Source organism: Epargyreus clarus, unplaced genomic scaffold (genome assembly GCF_041222505.1).
Source record: "Epargyreus clarus isolate Ecla_fem2 unplaced genomic scaffold, WU_Ecla_fem_2.2 ptg000009l, whole genome shotgun sequence".
Classification (NCBI taxonomy): domain Eukaryota; kingdom Metazoa; phylum Arthropoda; class Insecta; order Lepidoptera; family Hesperiidae; genus Epargyreus; species Epargyreus clarus.
Window position 1 is genome coordinate 1352608 of NW_027332217.1, and position 23773 is coordinate 1376380.

Below are 23773 nucleotides of genomic sequence, written 5' to 3' on the forward strand. Positions count from 1 at the left end.
AGTTACTTGTGTCTATGTAATACTAATCATACGTAAATGGCAAAAAGTTATTTACGCTACTTTGTTCAATAGAAATGAAATTTATTTGCAGTGACTCTTCACTTCACAGTCACTTCAAACAATTTTTGTGAGCACAATATTATAAGTTCCCTTCTAATGGATTCACTTATTTCCAACATTACGTTACGAATAAAATTATTTTTATTTTCTGTATCATTTAGTAAGCGTAATTATAAATTTAGACATGTAAGATTTAATTTTTAAGTCTTTTATGTTACGTGGAATGGTAATTTTCTTCGCACGTTCCCCACGTAAAGCATTGATTATTTTTCAATCAGTTTCAGTGGCAAAGTTCTCACAACGTAGTTTTATACCGGAGATTGTTTTTATGAAAGATATTTAGAAAAGTTCATTATCGCGATTCAGGACAGTCTAGCGCCATCTTTCGGCAACTTGTGGAAGGTGAATTCGTAAGGATAAAATAGAAATTGTATGTCGTACGTTTTTTTTTCATGTTTTAATAATTTATTGATACATAAACGATTTTGAAATAAAAAACAAATTTAAATATTTATAATGATTTATTAACATACGTTTATACGATACATTACATGGGGTTAATTGCTAATATTCATCACTTCTTGATTAAAATCTTCCACGGCCTGATTGAGCGTTGCCTTTCGTAGTAGGATCTTCATGAGCCTGTAACAAACGTGACAGTTATAACCAGCTGTGTGCATAGGTAGGTTTGTGGCAATGTTTCTGGGTATAGTGTAGAAGGTTTTTGATGGTTGGTATGTCGGTGGTTGATGCATACAATTGTATCATTAACCATGGTGGTTGATGATCACTTAGTATGTCTCCCTTACCACACCCTTCAAACTATAACACAGCAGCACTTAACACAGCTGTTATAAGGCAGAAATAGGTGTGGCGGTGGTGCCGTCGGAGTCGAACCACAAAGGGTTCTACCTTCAACTATATCTTTAACCATGATCACCTTAATAACAATAGCAGTCCTCGGCCCCGTGTTTCACAGTTCACCAGCAGCATCGACGAATGCCGCGTGTGCCGCAACAGTGTAAGTGCCGGGCACGCTCACGCTGACAAACTGCTAAGCGGAGAAGTCGCGAACTGACGTCACGGCCGAGGTAGAGTCTAGCGGCATTATAGCCAACTCTATCTTTTTTTATAAAATAGAAGTAGCAGACGAGCATGCACTTCACCTGATGGTAAGTGGCTACTGCCGCCCATGGACCACTGTTATCAATCACAGATAATATTAGATTCCTATCTGAGGTCGGCCACATGCGCTGCTAACCCTGAGGACTATGCTGGAACTATGAAAGTAGTAATTCACCTTAATAACAATAGCAGTCCTGGGTCCCGTGTTCCACAGTTCACCAGCCGCATCAACAAATGCCGCGTGTGCCGCAACAGTGTAAGTGCCCGGCACGCTCACGCTGACTAACTGCTGAGCGGAGAAGAAGTCCCGAACTGGTGTTACGGTCTGCACCGCTGTCATTACTGGCGGGATGTTTGTCAGCTCCACTGTCTGAGTAGTTAAGGGGAACTTTCATTAATGAGACCATAGACATTTTAAGGGGGTGTACGAAGGTGAAAAAAGTCAAAAATTTCAAGTGATTGAAGATTTTAAGTGAAGTAGCAACATATTACGCCAATTATTTTTAAGAACCATGGACAAACATAATACCAAATAAGAAAAAATATAAATTGTGCTCTTGATCAATTTTTATCTGTATTAAGTTATCAGAAGTGGTATATTAAGGTGTATTAAGGTATCAGAACTTTAATTTTTTCAATTGTGCTTTTGATAATTTTTAACTGTATTAAGTTATCAGGAGTTATATTTGAATAAAAGTATTATTTTTAATCAAATGATGAAATGTAATTAATTTCCTACCTTTTCATTTGTTTTTGGGTGTAATGTTGCCGTTACGGTTATCTGCACGGCTTTCACTTGACGCTGGTGCTTCTTTTTACTGCAAAGAATATTTTTAATATACTATTGCTTTCTTAAGGAAGTAGTGTTTATTTAAAAAATATTGTGGAATAAAAAATACATCAGTGAGACTGTGTAGATAGGTAAAGTATCGACGACGCGTTTAGCGGATCATTCACCATATCGATTTATCACAAAATCCCGGTTCGATCCTTGGGCAAACAGATATCTAAATGGTGAAGTAAGATTTATGTTCTGTATCTGTGTTTGTATATTTATTTTTGTATGTGGTCATGGTCAAAACTCAAAAGTGTGAGGTTGTGAATGTGTAAAATCTATAATTGTATTTATAGCAAAGAAAATTGATTTGGAATAATCGAAGCATCTTTAGGATAAGCTGTAAGGAGGTAGCTATTCCACCGCTGAAAGTCGGTAGCCACAGGTGAGACACTCGTAGTCACTGCTGTAAGTGCCGACTTTCGGCCGAGCTAGTGTTGTGACAGTCGTAGCCGCCGCTGACAGTCGAGAGCCACTGTCTCGACCGTCGAAGCAGCTGAAAGCTGGCAGCTACTATTAAAACAGTCGAAGCCACCACTGAAACTCATCAACCACTATCTCCACAGTTCTCGCCGCTCATCTCACCCGGGCAGCGGCAGCACAACGCCCTCCAGCTTGAGCGCGAGGCGGTGCGCGAGCGGCAGCGCGGCGGCGTGGTCGGCGGGCGGCGCGCGCCACGCCGGCGAGAGCGCCACGCGGCAGCGCGCGCCGCCGCCGCCGCCCGCCGCGCCGCGCGCCCACGCCGCGCCCGCCGCGCACGCGCGCACCGCCGCCAGCACCGCCTCCGCGTGCTGAACACACGAGCATCAACAGGTGCTGTAACTTTCTGTAATTCTTGAAGTCAGTATTAGGGAACGTACCCATACAATGTGACACGTTTTTATAATTTTTTAACCCGCTCCCCCTGGTGACTATCCGTAGTATTTGCTTTTAAAGGTGGTAGAACCCTTTGAGGTCCGACTCCGGCAACACCACCGTCACACTTATTTCTGCCTTATAACAGCAATGTTAAGCACTGCTGTGTTCTGGTTTAAAGGATGTAATAAGACAATAAGACTTATTTTAACTTATCCCTTAGGGATAATGACGTATCTGTGGCCAAACTCAGATATATATAATCCTATTTGGGGTTGATTAAAGATGTCCGCGAGTGGCAGTAACCACTTACCTACCATCAGATTGACTTCATGCTCGTCTGCTACTGCTACATTATAAAAAAAATACTAATATTACAATACTAGAAACGGAATCTATAACAATAGATGACGTACTAATACTACTGAATGCTATGAAAGTTTTCTTGGGCATCACCAATAAATTACGTCACCCGTCTATAAGGACGGAGAAGGTCGACGAAGTGTGATAGTGTGTGACAAGCGGTGGGGAGGATTCCTAAATTTCATAACGTCACGTTTCAAATGTAACTTATCTACGAGGTATAGATAATAATTTTAATGAAGATAAAAATAATTGAGAAACTGCTAAATTTTAATAATTTCTAGATATTAAATTGTTAAATATATGACGTCACACTAGGCTTAGAGAGCCAAATGTACTTTCCAATAGTAAGAGAAGCAGTCGAAATGGTTTTGTCATTTCCATTACGCAAAACCCAGGGTAGCAAAAAAACAATTAAAAACATATATTTAAGCATCTAGTATGACCATGTGATCACATTTGACTGCCTCAAACTATTCCGATTCACTCCTAACAATTTTACTAAATCTTAAACCTAACTCGTTTGTAACGAAATGATTTATACTCGTTAGTAAGCTCACCCGATGAGTGATCCCCGGTGCTGTGGTAGGATTATCGAACAGCTTGGCCGAAATCTTAGATAGCGCGACCGAGGGCGCCAACGCGATAGTTTCTTCCAGCGTTTTGGGGCGCATTTCCTTTATCAACTCGGGCGGCTCTTGCTGGCACGACGTGATGCGGTCCAGGAATTGCGCGAACTGGTTGTATATGTGCTGTGAGCTGTTGTGTGTGTTAAGGAATTCCTTAATAACAATACAAGAGGTAAATAAAGGTCTTGTAAATACAAGACGTAGGTATGGTACTTATCTTCATCTCTTCATATGGTAATATAATTTTATTGGAGGTTATTATTTGAATATTGATGTGCATTCTATTGTCTATTCATTTACACTGCTTATTAATAATTAGTTCAATAAAATTTTCTTACTAAAGATCGAAATTTGATCGATTTCTGGTAGGCATTGGATAAATTGATTATTAATAACGGGCGCTGGGGATTTCCTAATGATGCTTTTTATCTCTCGCTAAAAACATGTTTGAAAAATGCTCATAATCTGTCACAGTTCCTAACGCACCAAAAGAACTATGACTTCAAAAAATCTCGCTTTTTTGTAATATTACATTATATTCCGACCATGAAGACTCACGTGACGTGCGTCTATGGCACTCAAAATAGAGGGAGTGTTAGTGTGGGCTGCGAGTGAATAATCACTTTATTAGCATTTATACCGAGGTCGACCAACGTACAATAGTGAATCATTCGCGACATCGCTACAAAAGATACATGTAGGGATGATTGAGCGTAGCGTCGTCCGCGCGGAAGGCGGTGTGCGCGATGGCGTCAAGCAATGCAAAATAAGTAAGATTTTACTTCCGACGCATCAAAAGTAGGACTTAAAAAAACCCGTTATTTTCGGAATATTATTAAATTTTGTTTGAAAAATTGGATATTTTATACTTAACTACCTGACCCGGCAAATGTTGTGTTGCCATATAAATAAAAAAAGTTAAGGGTGAATAACCCTTATCATTTAGGGGTATAAAAAAATAGATAGTAGCCGATTCTCAGACCTACTGAATATGCACATAAAATTTGGTGAAAATCGGTAAAGCCGTTTCGGAGGAGTACGGTAAGTAACATTGTAAGATGTTAAAGCAGACGGAGACATCGAAAACCGTATAGTCTCCAAGGATCAGTGTCGTAGCTCCAAAGGATACATGTATAGATGGTTGAGCGTGGCGTCGTCCGCGTGGAAGGCGGTGCGCGCGATGGCGGCGTAGCGCGCCGCCGCGCCCGCCAGCGCGCGCGCCGCGCTGCGCAGCGCACTCGCGCACACGCCCGCCTTGGACGCTGGGTCGCGCGCCGCCTGCGGAGTATATGTGGTACAGTTGTTATTTCATATTGCACATATTACCATCATTATATAGATAGGTATAGTTAATTTTTTTTTTGTTTGTCGACAAATTAAACTTTCGTTCATTTATGACATTAAAAATGGGTTATTTATGATGCTGAAATCAAGGGAATTATGAGGCTTGATTTAAAAAGACGCAAACTAAACTAGCTAGTACGAGCATTTTGATTTTCGGTCAATTTTAGATCTTTGTTTAGCCGTGTAATAAAAGCGGGCTAATTATGAGACCAATACTAGTTAGGAGGTATTACAGAGCTTAATTTATAGGGCTATAAGCTAGACTGTACCATGAAGTTATTTATATGTAATTGACATGTTCTTCACTTATTTTTTCGATATTTTATTAGAAAGATTTTCATTAGCCTACCTTTGTAGACAACAGCAAATTTAATTTCAGCTTCAGACAACACAAATATACACTACAGCGCTGTAAACAAGCGCGTGGTTTCTAATGTACGCGGTAGCGAAAGCGGGCGACTGAATTAAAATCTGATTGATACACTCAATTCAGTGCAGTGGTAGTCGTCACAAGAGTAGACTAGCAAATATTGCCCACAATCTACATATATTATTAAGTTAAGATTAAAACTACTCCAAAATCCATGCGATTTCCGCAAAGTAACGCCTGATACAATTAACTATCTACATATATTCACACTAACATGCCTAACAGCGATAGCTGGCAGCGGGTGAATGCATGGCCTCCTCCCATCCCAACCGGTGAGAGCAGCTACACAACACTCACCCTAGCATGTGCAGCGGCGACAGCCGGCGGTGGGTGCACGCACAGCGCCCTCGCCGCAGCAGCAGTAGCCGCTAACGCTCTCAACCCACGTACGCGCGCGACGGCCCAGGCGGACGCGAGCGGCTACACAATACATATTACTCACCCTAGCGTGTGCAGCGGCTACAGCCGGCGGCGGGTGCACGCACAGCGCCCTCGCCGCCGCGGCAGTAGCGGCTAGCGCCCGCAGCCCGCGCGCGCGGGCGGCGGCCCAGGCGGGCGCGAGCGGGGCGCAGGCGCCGCAGCCGCTGCAGCCGCCCGCGCAGACGGCGCCGGCCGCGCCCGCCAGCGCGCACAGACACGCCTCGCTGCACGCCTGCCACCCCGCGCTCGCCTCCTCCAGACCGTTTATACCTGACACATTGATTGATTTTGCCTATTAGAAATTGTGTCTAACTTTGGTAGGCAAAAGTGGATAGATTGATTTACGCGCGTTATTAATAATCAATTTATTTTTTACCTACCCAAGATCAAAATTTGACAATATCTAGTATCAAAAAATTGTCATATATCGATCTTTGGTGAGCAAAACAATGGATAGATTTATTAATAATAGCCATATATCAGAGTTAAAAATACCGCACCGCAAACAATCCACTTAATAATTTATAACTAATAACTCCTAGCTGAGAACAAATACAAAATTTATTCATGGCGAATACGCTCGAGTGGTGTATTCACATACTCTTTTCACTTCTATTCATCTGAATTAAACAAATATCTAAATGTTGCATAATGATCACATTGCATTACACAACCGCGTTTGTTTTGCTTGTAGTCAGTCATAGACAAATTTGTACAATAGACACGACAAGCACTTACAGGACAATACTTGCACAAACATATCAACAAACACAATATTTGATAACAAGCACTTATGAAATATGTTTCAAGCTACATCTAAAATAAATTTATTTTCTATATGATAAAAAAATGTGACGTGATACCGTCTTCAAAAGGCTTTACTTGCGTTAAAAAAAGATAAAAGTAAAATATTCATTCACGCAAATTAATCACTCAAAAAAGTACAACATAAAAATCTTCTTCAAAAAACATAAAAATCGCTTCGCAACATAAAATGTAAATTAAATATTTTTGATTGTGGTTAAAGTTCCTTAATGAGGTTTTAAATACATATTGCACAACAACCTCAAATATAAAACAACTTAAAAAATGTACAACCAATGCAATTTATGAAACAGTTAATAGGAACATAATCATTGAGCGACATTCTACAAATACCCTTGTAGATAAAACATCATTATGCTAAATATGTGGAAATAATATTTACATAGTTCCCCTATCATCAATATGAATACATACCACATTAAATTATATATACAGATTCATGAAACTGTTCATTTATAAATATATGTGATTGCTTTTTAAAGATATATGAAAGATATAAAAGATATTTCAAACGTACCGGGAGCAACCACTCCCATGCTTTTTTCTACCGTGAAGCAGATATTTATGAGCGGCAGTAGCCACTTACCATCAGATGGACTGCATGCTCGTCCGCTACTCTTGTATTATAAATCTTGAGTTTCGGTAGGAGGGTATGGATGCCACCTAGCTTACATATAAAGCGATCAACTTAGGCCTCAAGATAGGCTACGCATCTGTGATCGCTATCAGATATAACCCAAGTTCTATATAGAGTTGATTACAGATCAATATAATAAAAAGTATAACTATTTTTTTCTCTGGTGTCTACTCTACAATCTTCCATTTTTGACAGAAAAACCCGTCAAAACTTGATTCGCCTATTTTCAAGATTAGCATGACAGACAAGCGAATATTTTAAAAGCAGATTACTGATTTACGATAGTACAGGCTTAGAAGTGGGTATTATCTTGATATCGCGGACAGACACTTGAATTTTTATATTTGTATTATATGTAGATAACTTTTTTAGATAATATTGTAACACGATAACGACTAATAAATAGCAACAAGTTGTCAACATTAGTGTACTTGTTTTAGCGGTTTTTTAAAGGCCTGTATCGACATCATAAGTACGTGGTTCTGTAATTATGAGTTAATAGATAAAAAATGATTAGATATCTTGATGTGAAGTGCGAATATAGTTTCAGTAAAAAACGTGGTGCGATGAGCGGCGGACTGGCCAAAATGGGCTCGGAAAACTATCTTCTTATTAACGACGACGACAAATTAGACTTGAAACATGGAAAAACGAATCCTTGGATGGAAGGAGTTCAAATGTTCGGGTCGTTCATGCTCGCGGGCTTCGGCATGGTGGCAGCTAGCTTGCTGCTAGACGATGTGCAACACTGGAATGTGTTCGTCGAAGTGTCTGAAGTGTATATCCTTGTGCCAGCGTTACTAGGGCTCAAGGGCAACTTGGAGATGACGTTAGCATCCCGACTCGCGACCCACGCGCATCTTGGGCACTTAGACAAACACTTAAGCAGTTTGATGATCGGTAACCTGTGTCTCATTCAGTGTCAGGCAGTGCTAGTGGGATTTCTGGCGTCGATGGTGGCTGTGATTATCGGATGGATACCTGCCGGCGAGTTCTCAGTCAGTCACGGCTTGTTATTATGCGCTTCGAGTGTTCTCACGGCTTCGTTAGCAAGTTTCGTGTTGGGACTCATTATGATTGGCGTTGTGGTGCTGTCCAAGAAACTGAATATAGACCCCGACAACGTTGCGACGCCCATAGCGGCCAGTTTGGGAGACTTGACGACTCTAGCACTCCTGGCATCGATATCAATGGTACTTTACATCGACACTAGCTTGATTTTTGCCCCGATAATAATAGTACTTGGAGCTGCACTGGTGCCTATTTGTGGGTATGTGGCTTGGAAGAACCAATTCACCAACAGAGCTCTGAATGAAGGCTGGATTCCTGTACTATCCGCTATGGTTATAAGTAGTGCTGGGGGGCTGATATTAGACTACACCATGTCGAATTACACAGGCATAGCAGTATTTCAATTGGTCATAAATGGTATAGGGGGCAATATGGTAGCGGTGCACGCTTCGCGGCTGTCAACTGCCTTCCACACTGGACGGTACGATGGCTCCGTTCTGAGTAGTACGACTAAACTGTTACTCTTCATGGTTATTCCTTGCCAGTTAATATTCGTATACTCGATAGCCGCTATAAAGGCTGGAGATACCGACGTGGTCATCACGCCACTATTTATTCTAACCTACATGTGCGCTGCGTTTCTACAAGTGTTCCTTTTGTTGATATTAAGTCATTATATAGTAGTTTTGATGTGGAAGCTGGATATAGATCCGGATAACTCGGCTATTCCGTACTTGACTGCGTTGGGAGATTTGCTAGGTACAGCGTTCCTTGGTCTAGCTTTTTATATGCTGTATGGTCCAGGTGATTCAAGTACGGATAGTGCATTGGTACCTTAACTTATATGTAAAGATTTATTGTTGAATCTATAGTGTAAAATTGTTTTGTTAATCTCAAATTTGTAGACTTATTATAGTGACTATAGGTGATAGGCATGTAGAAAAGTAGGGTTTAGTGGAATTTTGAGGAACATTAATAGAAAAAGCCAGAAGAACCGATGAAAATTTAATGACAACGTTTGAAGGAAGGAATGACATAGAAAAAACAATATACATAAGAACGTATTAAAAGAAAAATACATTAAATCCTTCTGCGCTAAAATAATAATATAAATAAGTAAATAGTGCGTCGCCTACAATATCTGCCTCCTTAGTGCTAGCTAAATAGCACTACATTCCCGTGGTGATAGTAAGGCGACGCGTGTCACCGGCCTACGCAGTACGCCTGTGCGTGTACGCACATCTACTATTCGAACGCGTCCATCCCTAGCTGGATGGGTCGCACTCACTACTCCGTGACGCCAGTGACCTCTCTCTTGATTAGACTCGGTAAGAATAACGTAATCACCTACCTCAAGGGATCTAGCTTCTTGTGTCCATTTTTGACGTGGCAGTAAAGTTGGTAAATATTCTTTCAACCAGCGAACCCAGAACATGTCCTCTAGTCTCTGTGCAACTCGCCATCTTTTTCGTAGACATAAGTCAGAGTCGTCATACTTACCAAACTGAGGGCTAGTAGAAGATGTTCCAATCAAAAAATAATTGGGCGTAAGCGCCTCAGGATAGTAGGGGTCACTCGACACACGTGTGATGGGCCGACTGTTAACCAAGGCCTCTACTTCAGCTAATAGCGTAGACAAAGTATCTGAGTGAGGTGCGCGTTCCTTCAAAATAACCTTCAGGGAAGACTTAACTGTTCGAATCATCCGCTCCCAGCTGCCTCCCATCTCAAGAGCACCTGGCGGAATGAAGCGCCAATCCACGCCGCGTACGGCTCCAGCCTCCCGAACTGACACCGTGTCAATCTCGGCTATGTTACGTCTCAGCTCTGTATCGGCGCCTCGAAGGTTGGTTCCGTTATCTGAAATAATTACCTGAGGCATGCCACGCCATGCTGCCACACGTCGGAGAGACAATTCGGTACCAAAACTATCGCTTTGGCACTTATTTATCAGTAGGTCCTCTGCCTCCTTCATTAGAGAAATGTCTAAGGCGTACTCTTTTCGCTGACATTTTCTAATGAAAAGTAATACCCTAGCCGTTGCTAGTATTAATGTAATATAATTACATTCGATTACTGTATGAATTATTTGTTTTAAAAATTCTTTAAAATCCCCCGTTTCAACAATTTTATGTTCCGGAAAAAGTAACATAATTCCTGATAAAGAATTATTTAAATCAGGGCTGGTAAGAAGGAAATCATTTAAACAAACACCTTTTACCTTTCCCGCACAGTCAAATACTAACCTTAGTTTCTCGGGTTTATTGGGATTCATAACCCCAAAATGAGCCAGATACCAAATGTGACTAGCCGAAAGTTCTGACTCATCTAGTTCTCGAGCGTAGCCCTGGTCGAAGAGCTTCCGCACTTCCTTCTGGTATCTCTCCCCATAACTGCTGTCTGCCTGAATTTTTTTCATAATACCTGTAAGCCTGGAACGGGCATAATCATAGGTGTCAGGCATGCAGAATTCATCCTTGACGAAGGCTAAACCTACCTCCCATTGCTTACCTATTTGACGTGCAGTTTCATCTAGAATACGTACCGCTCTCGAATGTGCCGTATTCTCACGTCGTAAGGTCGATACTCCAATGGAATCTAACTCAAAGGATTTTTTAATTAAATCATTAAGTTCATTAATAACTGTTGAATGTTCGTGCACCTCGGAATGAGCGAGATGAAATGTGTGTGCGTTCACGGAAGAGTGAGTGAGACCAAGGCAACCATGAATACACCACCCCAAACGGCATCTCGTAGCATAAGGTTCCTGTTTGTTACCGTGACGAATTTGTAACGGCGCAATTAGAAAATAATTATCTTCCCCTATTAGCAGGCGAGGCACTATGCATTCTTTACAAACAATATCTTTTATAGGTAACAAATGACCACATTTAATATCATTAATAGGTGACAAGTTATGTTTAGGTAAATTTAATTTTTCAACCTGCCTCAAAGTTACATCATAACATTGATTATCATAAAAGCCACTAATATTAGTACATATTTTCGGAGCGTCCGATTGAAATACTTCAACACCAAAGGCATCAATAAATTTAATAGAACTACTCTGTGATGACGTAAGACCTAACTCCTGCACTAACCCCTTATCTATCATAGAAATAGAAGCGCCATCATCTAATAAAGCATAAGTACTTACAATACCTTTAGGCCCACGTAAATTTACCTTAACTATTTTAAGTAATACTGTACTTTGCGTAGCGGGGACGAGGGAGTGAGTCACTGTTTCGCCCAATGTTGACAATGGTCCACATTGACCATGTTGTGATGGTGACGGCTCTTCCTCCCACTCCGCAGCTGATGTTGTTTGCGTGGCGCTAGGCTTATTGTAGTGCAACAAGTGATGATGAGGGAGTCCACAATTATTTATATTGCACACGGCAGTGGTGCAACTACTACTTTCGTGTCTATCTAGTAAACAACAATAGCATAGATTATTAGTCTTGACATATCTCCATCTATCTCTCCTCATAGCCCTTTTAAACGCTCGACAGTCTGGTAACAAATGAATAGATTTTTTACAAAAGTTACAAAGTTTACAAGGATTCTCAGCCCGCGTGGCCGTAGCAAATACAGGTCGATTGTAGCCACTAAGACGATGTTTATCTTCAAACCTTTTATTAGGTTGCGTTTCTAAAGATAAAGGCTGTTTTCTAAACTCTCGCACTTGTGATACACCAACAACTGAAACCATCTCAGCCTCCCTCTTCAAAAATGCCGCTAAGAGCTGGAGTTTGGGCATATCGGACGACATTCTTGTGTAAGCGTAATCAGTATATTTGCTTAACAATATATTAGGTAGCTTGTTTAATATCGCTGCTAACAATTCTGGGCTACGAAGATAGTCAAGTTTGTGTAAACTCTGTATGGTTGCAACACAATTACTTATTTTAATTGAAAATGTTATTATGTCGTGTTGATAATTATTTTGTAGCGGTGAGAGCTTCTTAACTTGAGAGATGAGATGTTGAATAATAATATCAGCATTGCCATACCTCAATTGTAATGCCTCCATAATAACATCTGGTGAAGTGTTACCTATGAGCAGCTCCGTTACTGTCTCCCTAGCTTCACCTTTAAGGGCTCTTCTCAGACGCCACAAGTTCTCAGAGTCGCTAAAATGGCATACACGAGTGGATTCCTCGTATGCACTTTTAAAGTGCAACCACTCAATATAGTCACCATCAAAGCTGGGTAGTTCACGCGGTGTAGATAATCGTGTGAGTAAACGTTCTTCCTGTTGAGTAGACGAAGTTACCATAATGTCCTTCAATGTATGCGCGAGCTGCAGTATGTTGTCGACAGGAGGGCCCTGAGCCTGTGCACGAATTGGGTATACTGTAGGTATCCGCGCTGCCTCCGTCGCTGTCGCTGCCGCTTGTAGAATAGGCGACTGCTGCACCTCGTTTTGCTCCATCCACTCGTTCACCAGTGATTTACTGCTACAATCATGACCTCGGCTAGCATTCGAACGACATCTTGATGCACGTTTGCTATGTGGCGCATGAATCTCTGATTCGTAATCATCCGCAGCTAAATCATATTCTAGTTTCTTCTCAATTAAGTCTAGTTGGATCTTCGCCTTGGCTTCAGCTGCGGCCAGCACAAGCTGCTTGCGCCTTACGTTTGAAAACGACGTTGCCATAGATAACGCGGACGCCGAGGCGAGATTCTCTCGTTTAACTTCTAATTTTACATCTGATGGCATCGGTAAATTTTGTTGTGAAGGGATTTGTGAGGTTACCATTTCATTTGTACAAACCCTTTGTCTGCTATTACTGTTCCCCGCGGCAACCACATGCTCACTTTCCAAGCGCTCACTAAGTTCCTTTTTAGTAGCCATCAGCCTATCACCAGGCGGAGTATCAAACATAGTCGTGGTAAGATTAGGCACGAAGGACCAGTTTTATAGGTGATAGGCATGTAGAAAAGTAGGGTTTAGTGGAATTTTGAGGAACATTAATAGAAAAAGCCAGAAGAACCGATGAAAATTTAATGACAACGTTTGAAGGAAGGAATGACATAGAAAAAACAATATACATAAGAACGTATTAAAAGAAAAATACATTAAATCCTTCTGCGCTAAAATAATAATATAAATAAGTAAATAGTGCGTCGCCTACAGTGACTCTGTTATGTATGTTGTTTATGTTATTGGTTAAGTTTAGGATTTAATTAAATAATTTATTGTAAGTAAAATTTTAAGTTTATATCTGTGATTTCCATATAAATTGACGAGTATGCTTATTTACACGTGTAACGTCGCCCCAGAAAGCATCAATCTATCTTTCCGACATAGAGCTGTAAGTTTTTTCGTAGTTAAGTTTGCTTAATGTCGCAATTAATATGTCATTAATTCATAGTAATTGTGTAATTAATGATGATCGTATTTTATTTCGTAAAAAGTTAAAAATATTATGAAATTTTGTACATTGTAGAATTTGTATTATTTATATAGTATTTAAATAATAATTATTAAAGTTATTAAAGAAGTGTAAAATAAAGATATATTTTCAAGAAAACTAAATAAAGATTTTTTGAGATATGTTTTTCAATATTTCATTCGATTGCTCCTAATTTAATCTTAATAACAATAATTGTAATATGACGTGCCAAGGAATTGAAAATGGTATTTTTTTATAAAAGTATAAATCTAATATAGGAAACATTCGAAATAAAAAAAAACAGATACCGTTCCTAATAGTAGGAATCATTTGTACGAGCCTACAGATGTCGCGCGTAAAATTAGGAAATATGAGTTTCGAACGAGATTACGGCTTCGGAAAGTGTTGACAACGTTTCGGACTTTTGAATATATGTACGGATGTATGTTTATGCGTAAGTGTGGATTACTTCCGAAACTTCGTAACGTAACTTCGCACGTAACTTCGTCCTCAACTACGGTCCCCACGCTCTCGCTGGGCGCGTCGTCCGCCAGCGCCTGCGCGGCTCCGGGCCGCAGCGACCCCGCCCCACACAACGTACCGTCTTGGGCGAGCGCGGCGTCGGCGGCGGCGGCGCGGTGCAGCGCCGTGAACCAGCGCGCGGCGCTCTCGCTGGGCGCGTCGTCCGCCAGCGCCGCAGCGACCCCGCCCCACACAACGTACCGTCCCGGGCGAGCGCGGCGTCGGCGGCGGCGGCGCGGTGCAGCGCCGTGAACCAGCGCGCGGCGCTCTCGCTGGGCGCGTCGTCCGCCAGCGCCGCAGCGACCCCGCCCCACACAACGTACCGTCCCGGGCGAGCGCGGCGTCGGCGGCGGCGGCGCGGTGCAGCGCCGTGAACCAGCGCGCGGCGCTCTCGCTGGGCGCGTCGTCCGCCAGCGCCGCAGCGACCCCGCCCCACACAACGTACCGTCCCGGGCGAGCGCGGCGTCGGCGGCGGCGGCGCGGTGCAGCGCCGTGAACCAGCGCGCGGCGCTCTCGCTGGGCGCGTCGTCCGCCAGCGCCGCAGCGACCCCGCCCCACACAACGTACCGTCCCGGGCGAGCGCGGCGTCGGCGGCGGCGGCGCGGTGCAGCGCCGTGAACCAGCGCGCGGCGCTCTCGCTGGGCGCGTCGTCCGCCAGCGCCGCAGCGACCCCGCCCCACACAACGTACCGTCCCGGGCGAGCGCGGCGTCGGCGGCGGCGGCGCGGTGCAGCGCCGTGAACCAGCGCGCGGCGCTCTCGCTGGGCGCGTCGTCCGCCAGCGCCGCAGCGACCCCGCCCCACACAACGTACCGTCCCGGGCGAGCGCGGCGTCGGCGGCGGCGGCGCGGTGCAGCGCCGTGAACCAGCGCGCGGCGCTCTCGCTGGGCGCGTCGTCCGCCAGCGCCGCAGCGACCCCGCCCCACACAACGTACCGTCCCGGGCGAGCGCGGCGTCGGCGGCGGCGGCGCGGTGCAGCGCCGTGAACCAGCGCGCGGCGCTCTCGCTGGGCGCGTCGTCCGCCAGCGCCGCAGCGACCCCGCCCCACACAACGTACCGTCCCGGGCGAGCGCGGCGTCGGCGGCGGCGGCGCGGTGCAGCGCCGTGAACCAGCGCGCGGCGCTCTCGCTGGGCGCGTCGTCCGCCAGCGCCGCAGCGACCCCGCCCCACACAACGTACCGTCCCGGGCGAGCGCGGCGTCGGCGGCGGCGGCGCGGTGCAGCGCCGTGAACCAGCGCGCGGCGCTCTCGCTGGGCGCGTCGTCCGCCAGCGCCGCAGCGACCCCGCCCCACACAACGTACCGTCCCGGGCGAGCGCGGCGTCGGCGGCGGCGGCGCGGTGCAGCGCCGTGAACCAGCGCGCGGCGCTCTCGCTGGGCGCGTCGTCCGCCAGCGCCGCAGCGACCCCGCCCCACACAACGTACCGTCCCGGGCGAGCGCGGCGTCGGCGGCGGCGGCGCGGTGCAGCGCCGTGAACCAGCGCGCGGCGCTCTCGCTGGGCGCGTCGTCCGCCAGCGCCGCAGCGACCCCGCCCCACACAACGTACCGTCCCGGGCGAGCGCGGCGTCGGCGGCGGCGGCGCGGTGCAGCGCCGTGAACCAGCGCGCGGCGCTCTCGCTGGGCGCGTCGTCCGCCAGCGCCGCAGCGACCCCGCCCCACACAACGTACCGTCCCGGGCGAGCGCGGCGTCGGCGGCGGCGGCGCGGTGCAGCGCCGTGAACCAGCGCGCGGCGCTCTCGCTGGGCGCGTCGTCCGCCAGCGCCGCAGCGACCCCGCCCCACACAACGTACCGTCCCGGGCGAGCGCGGCGTCGGCGGCGGCGGCGCGGTGCAGCGCCGTGAACCAGCGCGCGGCGCTCTCGCTGGGCGCGTCGTCCGCCAGCGCCGCAGCGACCCCGCCCCACACAACGTACCGTCCCGGGCGAGCGCGGCGTCGGCGGCGGCGGCGCGGTGCAGCGCCGTGAACCAGCGCGCGGCGCTCTCGCTGGGCGCGTCGTCCGCCAGCGCCGCAGCGACCCCGCCCCACACAACGTACCGTCCCGGGCGAGCGCGGCGTCGGCGGCGGCGGCGCGGTGCAGCGCCGTGAACCAGCGCGCGGCGCTCTCGCTGGGCGCGTCGTCCGCCAGCCGCCGCAGCAGCTCCGCCGCCAGCGAGTGGTGCGCGTAGCTGCAACATGGGAATATTGACGTCAACAACCGTTACTGTCCCACTGTCGAGCACAGGGCTCCTCTAGTCCACAAGCCTCCGCTGTCAGTCCGTCTGCCGGCTCTATCTCCTGAACAGTAATAGGTAGACGCTTGAAATTTGTATGGAGCACTCCCTTGCTAGTGGCCAATTTTTTCTTTCATCCCTAATTATTTATTTCTTTTTTCTTTCTTTCATATGCTCATCTGTGGCTAGAATATGAAGGACTGCAAAACTTAGTGAAACCTTACATCATATTTCACATTAAAATTATTTACTTTTTAATTAATATCTCACCGTAGCGCCGCCCTAGCGACTCTGTATCTCGTCTACCCATCCGCTCTGTACACGGCGTCTAACACGCGCGCCTGCTACGCGGGTCGCAACCGCATCGTCAGCGAAAATTTACACCGTATCTATGTTTCATAATAAAAATAATTAAATTTGATCTCATATCTTACCGTAGCGCCGCCCTAGCAACTCTGTATCTCGTCCACCCATCCGCTCTGTACACGGCGTCTAACACGCGCGCCTGCCACGCGGGCCGCAGCCGCATCGTGAGCGCAGTCGCCGCGCGCTCTTGGAACACCACAGTGCATAGCAGCACTAGTGTTGTGCCTCCTTCGCTGTCCTCTGGCGGAGATAGTCTGGGTAGGAGAGAATGCCTTGTAAGTATTATTTGCAATACAATAAATTGTCTTTTTTTAATATAATTAAATTGAAACAAAAAGTGTAACTACTATTGATTACGAATATTTTTATTTTCTTTTGCTAAAAATTCCCTATTTTATTTTGTCGAATTACTCGTATATATTGTTCAATGATCATTTCACGTTAATTATTTTTGTCCTCTACTGTCCTCTACTCCCTCTCTGTGAGGGACAGAGAGCATATGTGCGGCATGCATTTCGCCCAGCGTGATGGCGTGCGTTATTATTTTATAATATAAGAGTAGCAGACGAGCATGCAGTCCACCTGATGGTAAGTGGCTACTGCCGCCCATGGACATCTGTAATCAACCCCAGATAGGATTAGATATTCCTACTTGACCACACCCTTCAAACCGGAACACAGCAGCGCCTAACACTGCTGTTATTAGGTAGAAATAGGTGTGGCGGTGGTGCCGCCGGAGTCGAACCACACAGGGTTCTACCACCTTTAATACACCAGTTTGAGCTGTCCGTTTAAAACTTACACGACACAGCATCCTGGTAGTGTGTGGCGCGGAATTGGCAGGCGCGTGTTCGCCCCGCCCAGCATACACGACGTGCACGCCGCGTCAATCTCAATCAACACACTCACCTAGCAGCGTCGAGCGCGGCGTGCAGCGCAGGGCGGGCGGGCGCAGCGTGGGCGCCGCCGAGCACACACTCAACACACTCACCTAGCAGCGTCGAGCGCGGCGTGCAGCGCAGGGCGGGCGGGCGCAGCGTGGGCGCCGCCCAGTGCCGCGAGCGCCTCAAGCAGCGCGGCGCGGCGCAGCGAGTCCGAGCCGCCCAGCTGCCCGCCCAGCACGCCCGCCGTGCGCGCCGCGAACAGTGCCGGCTGCACCGCGCTTAAGCGCACCTGGGAAAAGAGAACCAATATGGTCGAACCATACCAACCAACTTGGAGGTAGCACCACCACACCTACTTCTAACAGTAATTTGTATCAAGATTTAACGTGCAATGAGAAAGTTTATTTTTATTGGTATTTAAATAATGAAGTTTGAGATTAACTTATGTATAAAATTGAATTATACAGAGATTATTACTTAAAACAATTTTATTTATCAATTATCACTTACCAAACACCTAAGGACCAGTCTTAATGGCTTGATACTGTTCAAAACATTGGGCATTCCAGTGGCGATGACCAAGGACTCCAGGGCCAGCATAAGATCCGATCCTTCCACTGGTAAGTTCTCTTCATAGCTGTAAAGAAAAATTCATTGAAAAAAATATTTTAGATTTCACGTGTAGGAAAGCGCATTTGTGTGTATTATTAAGTATAGTTGAGCCTGTTGGCGAGGTCGAGGCTGAGCGCGGCGTCGGCGCAGAACTGCCGCAGCGCGGACCGGGAGCTGGGACAGCGGCGCCGTCTCAGCGCGAGCCTCACCAGTGCACGACGATGGCGGTGAGCGCGTCGGCGGCGGTGGCGGCCTGCGCGAGGTCGAGGCTGAGCGCGGCGTCGGCGCAGAACTGCCGCAGCGCGGACCGGGAGCTGGGACAGCGGCGCCGTCTCAGCGCGAGCCTCACCAGTGCACGACGATGGCGGTGAGCGCGTCGGCGGCGGTGGCGGCCTGCGCGAGGTCGAGGCTGAGCGCGGCGTCGGCGCAGAACTGCCGCAGCGCGGACCGGGAGCTGGGACAGCGGCGCCGTCTCAGCGCGAGCCTCACCAGTGCACGACGATGGCGGTGAGCGCGTCGGCGGCGGTGGCGGCCTGCGCGAGGTCGAGGCTGAGCGCGGCGTCGGCGCAGAACTGCCGCAGCGCGGACCGGGAGCTGGGACAGCGGCGCCGTCTCAGCGCGAGCCTCACCAGTGCACGACGATGGCGGTGAGCGCGTCGGCGGCGGTGGCGGCCTGCGCGAGGTCGAGGCTGAGCGCGGCGTCGGCGCAGAACTGCCGCAGCGCGGACCGGGAGCTGGGACAGCGGCGCCGTCTCAGCGCGAGCCTCACCAGTGCACGACGATGGCGGTGAGCGCGTCGGCGGCGGTGGCGGCCTGCGCGAGGTCGAGGCTGAGCGCGGCGTCGGCGCAGAACTGCCGCAGCGCGGACCGGGAGCTGGGACAGCGGCGCCGTCTCAGCGCGAGCCTCACCAGTGCACGACGATGGCGGTGAGCGCGTCGGCGGCGGTGGCGGCCTGCGCGAGGTCGAGGCTGAGCGCGGCGTCGGCGCAGAACTGCCGCAGCGCGGACCGGGAGCTGGGACAGCGGCGCCGTCTCAGCGCGAGCCTCACCAGTGCACGACGATGGCGGTGAGCGCGTCGGCGGCGGTGGCGGCCTGCGCGAGGTCGAGGCTGAGCGCGGCGTCGGCGCAGAACTGCCGCAGCGCGGACCGGGAGCTGGGACAGCGGCGCCGTCTCAGCGCGAGCCTCACCAGTGCACGACGATGGCGGTGAGCGCGTCGGCGGCGGTGGCGGCCTGCGCGAGGTCGAGGCTGAGCGCGGCGTCGGCGCAGAACTGCCGCAGCGCGGACCGGGAGCTGGGACAGCGGCGCCGTCTCAGCGCGAGCCTCACCAGTGCACGACGATGGCGGTGAGCGCGTCGGCGGCGGTGGCGGCCTGCGCGAGGTCGAGGCTGAGCGCGGCGTCGGCGCAGAACTGCCGCAGCGCAGAGGGCTCGCCGCGTCGCGGGCTACCCGCCGCCGCACATATCGCTGGGCAGCGGACCAGGATCTGGTGAATGGGCAATGGAATCAACGTTATTGCTAAGGGGTGGTCCATCCGAATTATTCTGATCTCAAGGGGGGCGCTTATAAACCTAGCTCTTATCATATCATGGTTTAACTTAATATGATGATAATAACTTAATAGGCATGCTCGACCATTGTTAGCAATCTTGTATGAATGAATTGTAGAGGCATGTTGACCCTATTGTAATTCCGAATTCAGAAGATGTATGTTTACACCATATAGTTCAATTCATTCACTTAAATGTTGATTACACACATCCACATAATTTACAATCCCATAACATATAAAAGTTGTATATTTTACATTGTTGTATATCAAAAAAAATATTAAAGGTTGAAAGTCCAAGTCTATTGAAATAAAACTATACCTGCATAACTTGCAAACAAAGCATGGTATGCTCAGGATCCTGGCTATCAGTAGCCGCTCGCACAAGGTCCTGGATGCACTCAGCAGGCCAGAGCGCTGCGTGCTCTGCCAGCTTCTTCAGACCGAGTAGCGCGGCACGCCGCACTGCGGAGCGGGCGTCGTTCATTGCTATGCTCAGGAGCAATTCCACCTGGAAATATGAATCTTAATAGAAAAGCTGAAAACCAACTACTGTTTTAACTGAATAAATGTGACTGTGTTCTATAATAGTTATTATATTATGGGAAATAGTAGATAAATTATGGTATAAGATATTTCAAACTGTAAAAGAGCTTACATAACAAAAATCCTTAGTCATTGATACCTAAATGTTTATCTGATTATAGATTGTACCCAGAATATGTTACACAGTAAACCAGAATGACAGTTATTATAACCCAGGCTTCCATTAATTTTAGCTCCTATTTTAAAATTTCGGGTAGACTTTTAGATCACATTCTAATATCATTCTCACCATCAACCTTCTAATTTAGAAGTAAAATCATCATTAAACAGTAAAATTCAGCAAAAATAAACATTGTGAGGTCTTGCTTCACAAAAGTTAAAATTATTTTAAGTATAGTCTGATGACAGATCAATGATGTTACTACCTGATCGGGAACATGGACCACAGTGTCCGCGGCGATCGCCGTGAGCGCGGTGATGGCGGCGCGGACGGAGCTCGACGACGGGAACCGCTCCAGTAGGGAGCGGAGCAACTTCAACACACCTTCAGCACGAACAGCTGTTGATTAATAGGACTCATTAGCCACAATACAATATAACACTGGAACCATCATACATATAGACTATTTTAGAATGTATTAAAATGTTTCAAATTGTCTGCTGCCCGCTTTCGCTCACCTGTACATAGCTGCTTTAGTGTCCCGTTACTTTTGCTACAGAGTATATATTTGTGTTTGTGTTTGACAACATTGGCTCTCTGACGCACGACCTGCAGGCATTAACTTCAGAGTGGATTTGAAGTTTGGCATGGAACATACCAATCAAATTCTTTTGTGAAGTTTTATGTGTGGTTAACATCAAATATATTGTCAGCACGTCCTTAGTGCTCAATACACAATTTGTAATGTTTTATTATTGTTTTCTTTTATTAAATGAATGAGAATCTTTTGCTTACCTCCACCATGCACTGTCCTTAATGCACGCACCAATTTGGATCTACGCTCAGCACCAGTGCTCTCACACTCTACCATATCAGATAACTTGTTGCACATTGCCACTGCAAATGTACTGAAATAAATACAGAATTAATATTAATTTAGGGCTAATTCAAGGAATATAAAAACAAAAACTTGAGTGTAGTATAGTAGTAGTGTCCACATAAAACTGCTAGTCCGCTCTGAATATAGATATGAATTGCATCACCATAGCAAATTGTATGATTACACCTTCTCGCAACAACTTCAGGCCGGACTAGCAGTTTGGAGTGTATTATTCTGCTTTATCTTGTGGTAGTTTTTGTTGCAGAATGAAATAGTCTACAATTATAAGTGGAATTGATTATTATATTCATATCAAACAGCAAATATGTTTGTAGGCAACAAATACAATTTACTTACTTAGAGTGAGCAGCAAATCTTGTAGTAGCATAGATAGCAGCATCCACCTCAACATTATCATGGCTGTCCAGCCCTCTCCTGATAGCATGATGGACATTCTGCCTCTCCGGTATAATCCCGGCAACTGCTCCCAACGTCCTCAAAGCCAATGCTCTCGCTACAGGGTCATTTGAATGTAGAACACTGAAAACCCGTCTCAAAAACTCGTCCACATTCAAAATCTTGTCTAAATGCTTCTCACTTTGCTGACAGACCCGTAGTACCCAGAGTCGTAAGAAGTTGTTGCCCATGCGGAATATGTCGGCCAGTTTTAGGAAAGACGAGTTGATCAATATTGGGAATGGGTACTTCTCAAACAGGCGTGGGAAGCGGACGATAGCTTCACATTGTTCACCGACTTTTCCTGATCTTAGACCTTAAAGAAAGTGAAAATATTTATGTTAACATTTGATTTGGTATACAAAATAGTAACAGTATAGTCAATAGCTCATACAACCTAATCCAACACTGGTTAACACTAAGTTCTACCTGATTTCAATGAGAATACATTGGTACTAATAATGTATTTTTTATAATTGAAGTAACAAACAAGTTTATCATTTCATCTGTAGTAAATGTTGACTGTTAGGTGCTGCTTAGGTGTTATTGACTGCAGCTCAAGGACATAAATTATGCTTTAATAATAGAATTGGAGTTATATTTAAGGTTGCTCACAAATACATAGCTATAAGCTACCCCTGAGGACTTAATTAGAACTCTTCATGTATCTGTCTTACTATACACTTTACTAGGAAAATCTTAGGTATGTCTGCGTCCCGAACATTTAAAATGGGCATATAGAAGTGAATAACATTGCTATCTACAGCACAAGTTGGATATGTTGCCCCTTCAGAGGACGCATACCTTTGTCCAGCTCCGTAAGAGCCGAGTTAGCATCTTGCTCCGGTTCGCCCGAGTTATCATTAAATGTATTCATTCTGACTCCAATCATTGCTTTTTAAATGCGGTGTGAATTTTAATAGTTGATGTTTGAGATAAAAACGGAATAAAAATAAACGCCCGAACGCCGCCTGCACCAAATGCAACTTAAAAAATGACAGTGACTGTCAGTATGACAGTGATAAAAAGACTGACAGAGAGTAGTACGTTTAAAACTTTATGAAAAATTATCTTCACCTTTCGAAATGCAATATTTTATATTATTTTTAAATAATATAATTTATATTTAATTTCTTACGTTGTATTAATTTTTATTTGCAAAAGTAAATACAATACTATGATTCTGTTTTTTTTCATTTATATTGTACTGAAGTGGCGTCATCTAGTAATACGCATTTAAACTAACTTATACTTATACTTAGGCTTACCATACGTCTCGGTTTGACCGGGATAGTCCCGGTTTGAGATCCCTGTCCCGACGTCCCGGTGCAAGAGCGGAGATCAAGGATCATCTAAAGTGCTCGAAACACAAGGCCAGCGTACGTGCCATTGCAAGCTCATCTACCATAACATCGTTTTCCAAAAATGTTGAACCCGCAGAAAATGAACTTTCCATTGCTGCTAAAGAAGCTACTTTTGCATTCCATACAGCAATGCACGATATAAGTTTTAAAACATCTGATTGCTTCTCAAAATTAATATCTATTTGCTAAAAGCTATTTGAGCCCAAATTTGGGTCTGCGACAAAACGAATCTGAAGAAAGTGCACTCTAGTGAAAAATATAAAGCAAGCGTGAGTGAATAATAAAACCGG

At 46.3% G+C, this 23773-nt stretch overlaps 2 protein-coding genes and 1 pseudogene across 2 annotated transcripts; 1 reads left to right on the plus strand and 2 right to left on the minus strand.

Moving 5' to 3' along the window:
* Positions 1 to 562: 562 nt before the first annotated feature.
* INTS7 (Integrator complex subunit 7) lies at positions 563 to 23111 on the minus strand. The gene is made up of 17 exons (XM_073076373.1): positions 22924 to 23111; positions 22021 to 22435; positions 21579 to 21691; positions 21049 to 21182; positions 20400 to 20588; positions 19857 to 20014; positions 18426 to 18552; positions 18023 to 18204; positions 17100 to 17285; positions 16490 to 16620; positions 6084 to 6331; positions 4997 to 5145; positions 3799 to 3997; positions 2606 to 2811; positions 1925 to 2003; positions 1361 to 1555; positions 563 to 702 (listed from the first exon to the last, which is right to left on the minus strand). Exons 1-17 carry the CDS (start codon positions 23009 to 23011, stop codon positions 646 to 648), a joined length of 2856 nt encoding a protein of 951 aa, XP_072932474.1. The 5' UTR covers positions 23012 to 23111; the 3' UTR covers positions 563 to 645.
* LOC140744731 (solute carrier family 41 member 1 pseudogene) lies at positions 7709 to 9449 on the plus strand (annotated as a pseudogene).
* Positions 10236 to 13260, minus strand: LOC140745110 (uncharacterized). Its single transcript, XM_073076882.1, has 4 exons — positions 12084 to 13260; positions 11719 to 11963; positions 10756 to 10938; positions 10236 to 10322 (listed from the first exon to the last, which is right to left on the minus strand). The coding sequence occupies exons 1-4, from the start codon at positions 13258 to 13260 to the stop codon at positions 10236 to 10238; spliced, it is 1692 nt and encodes a 563-aa protein (XP_072932983.1).
* Positions 23112 to 23773: the final 662 nt, after the last annotated feature.

Coding starts and splice junctions, on each gene's coding strand:
- LOC140745110 (XM_073076882.1), bottom strand. CDS start 13,260: ATGCCATCAGATGTAAAATTAGAAGTTAAACGAGAGAATCTCGCCTCG. Junction 10,939..11,718: donor TATTACTTAAAATAGTTAAG/GTAAATTTACGT, acceptor AAAAAAATTCAG/GCAGACAGCAGTTATGGGGA. Junction 10,323..10,755: donor TATTTGACTGTGCGGGAAAG/GTAAAAGGTGTT, acceptor ACACGGTGTCAG/TTCGGGAGGCTGGAGCCGTA.
- INTS7 (XM_073076373.1), bottom strand. CDS start 23,011: ATGATTGGAGTCAGAATGAATACATTTAATGATAACTCGGGCGAACCG. Junction 21,692..22,020: donor AGATTTGCTGCTCACTCTAA/GTAAGTAAATTG, acceptor TATTTATTTCAG/TACATTTGCAGTGGCAATGT. Junction 3,998..4,996: donor ACGCTCAACCATCTATACAT/GTATCCTTTGGA, acceptor CACACACAACAG/CTCACAGCACATATACAACC.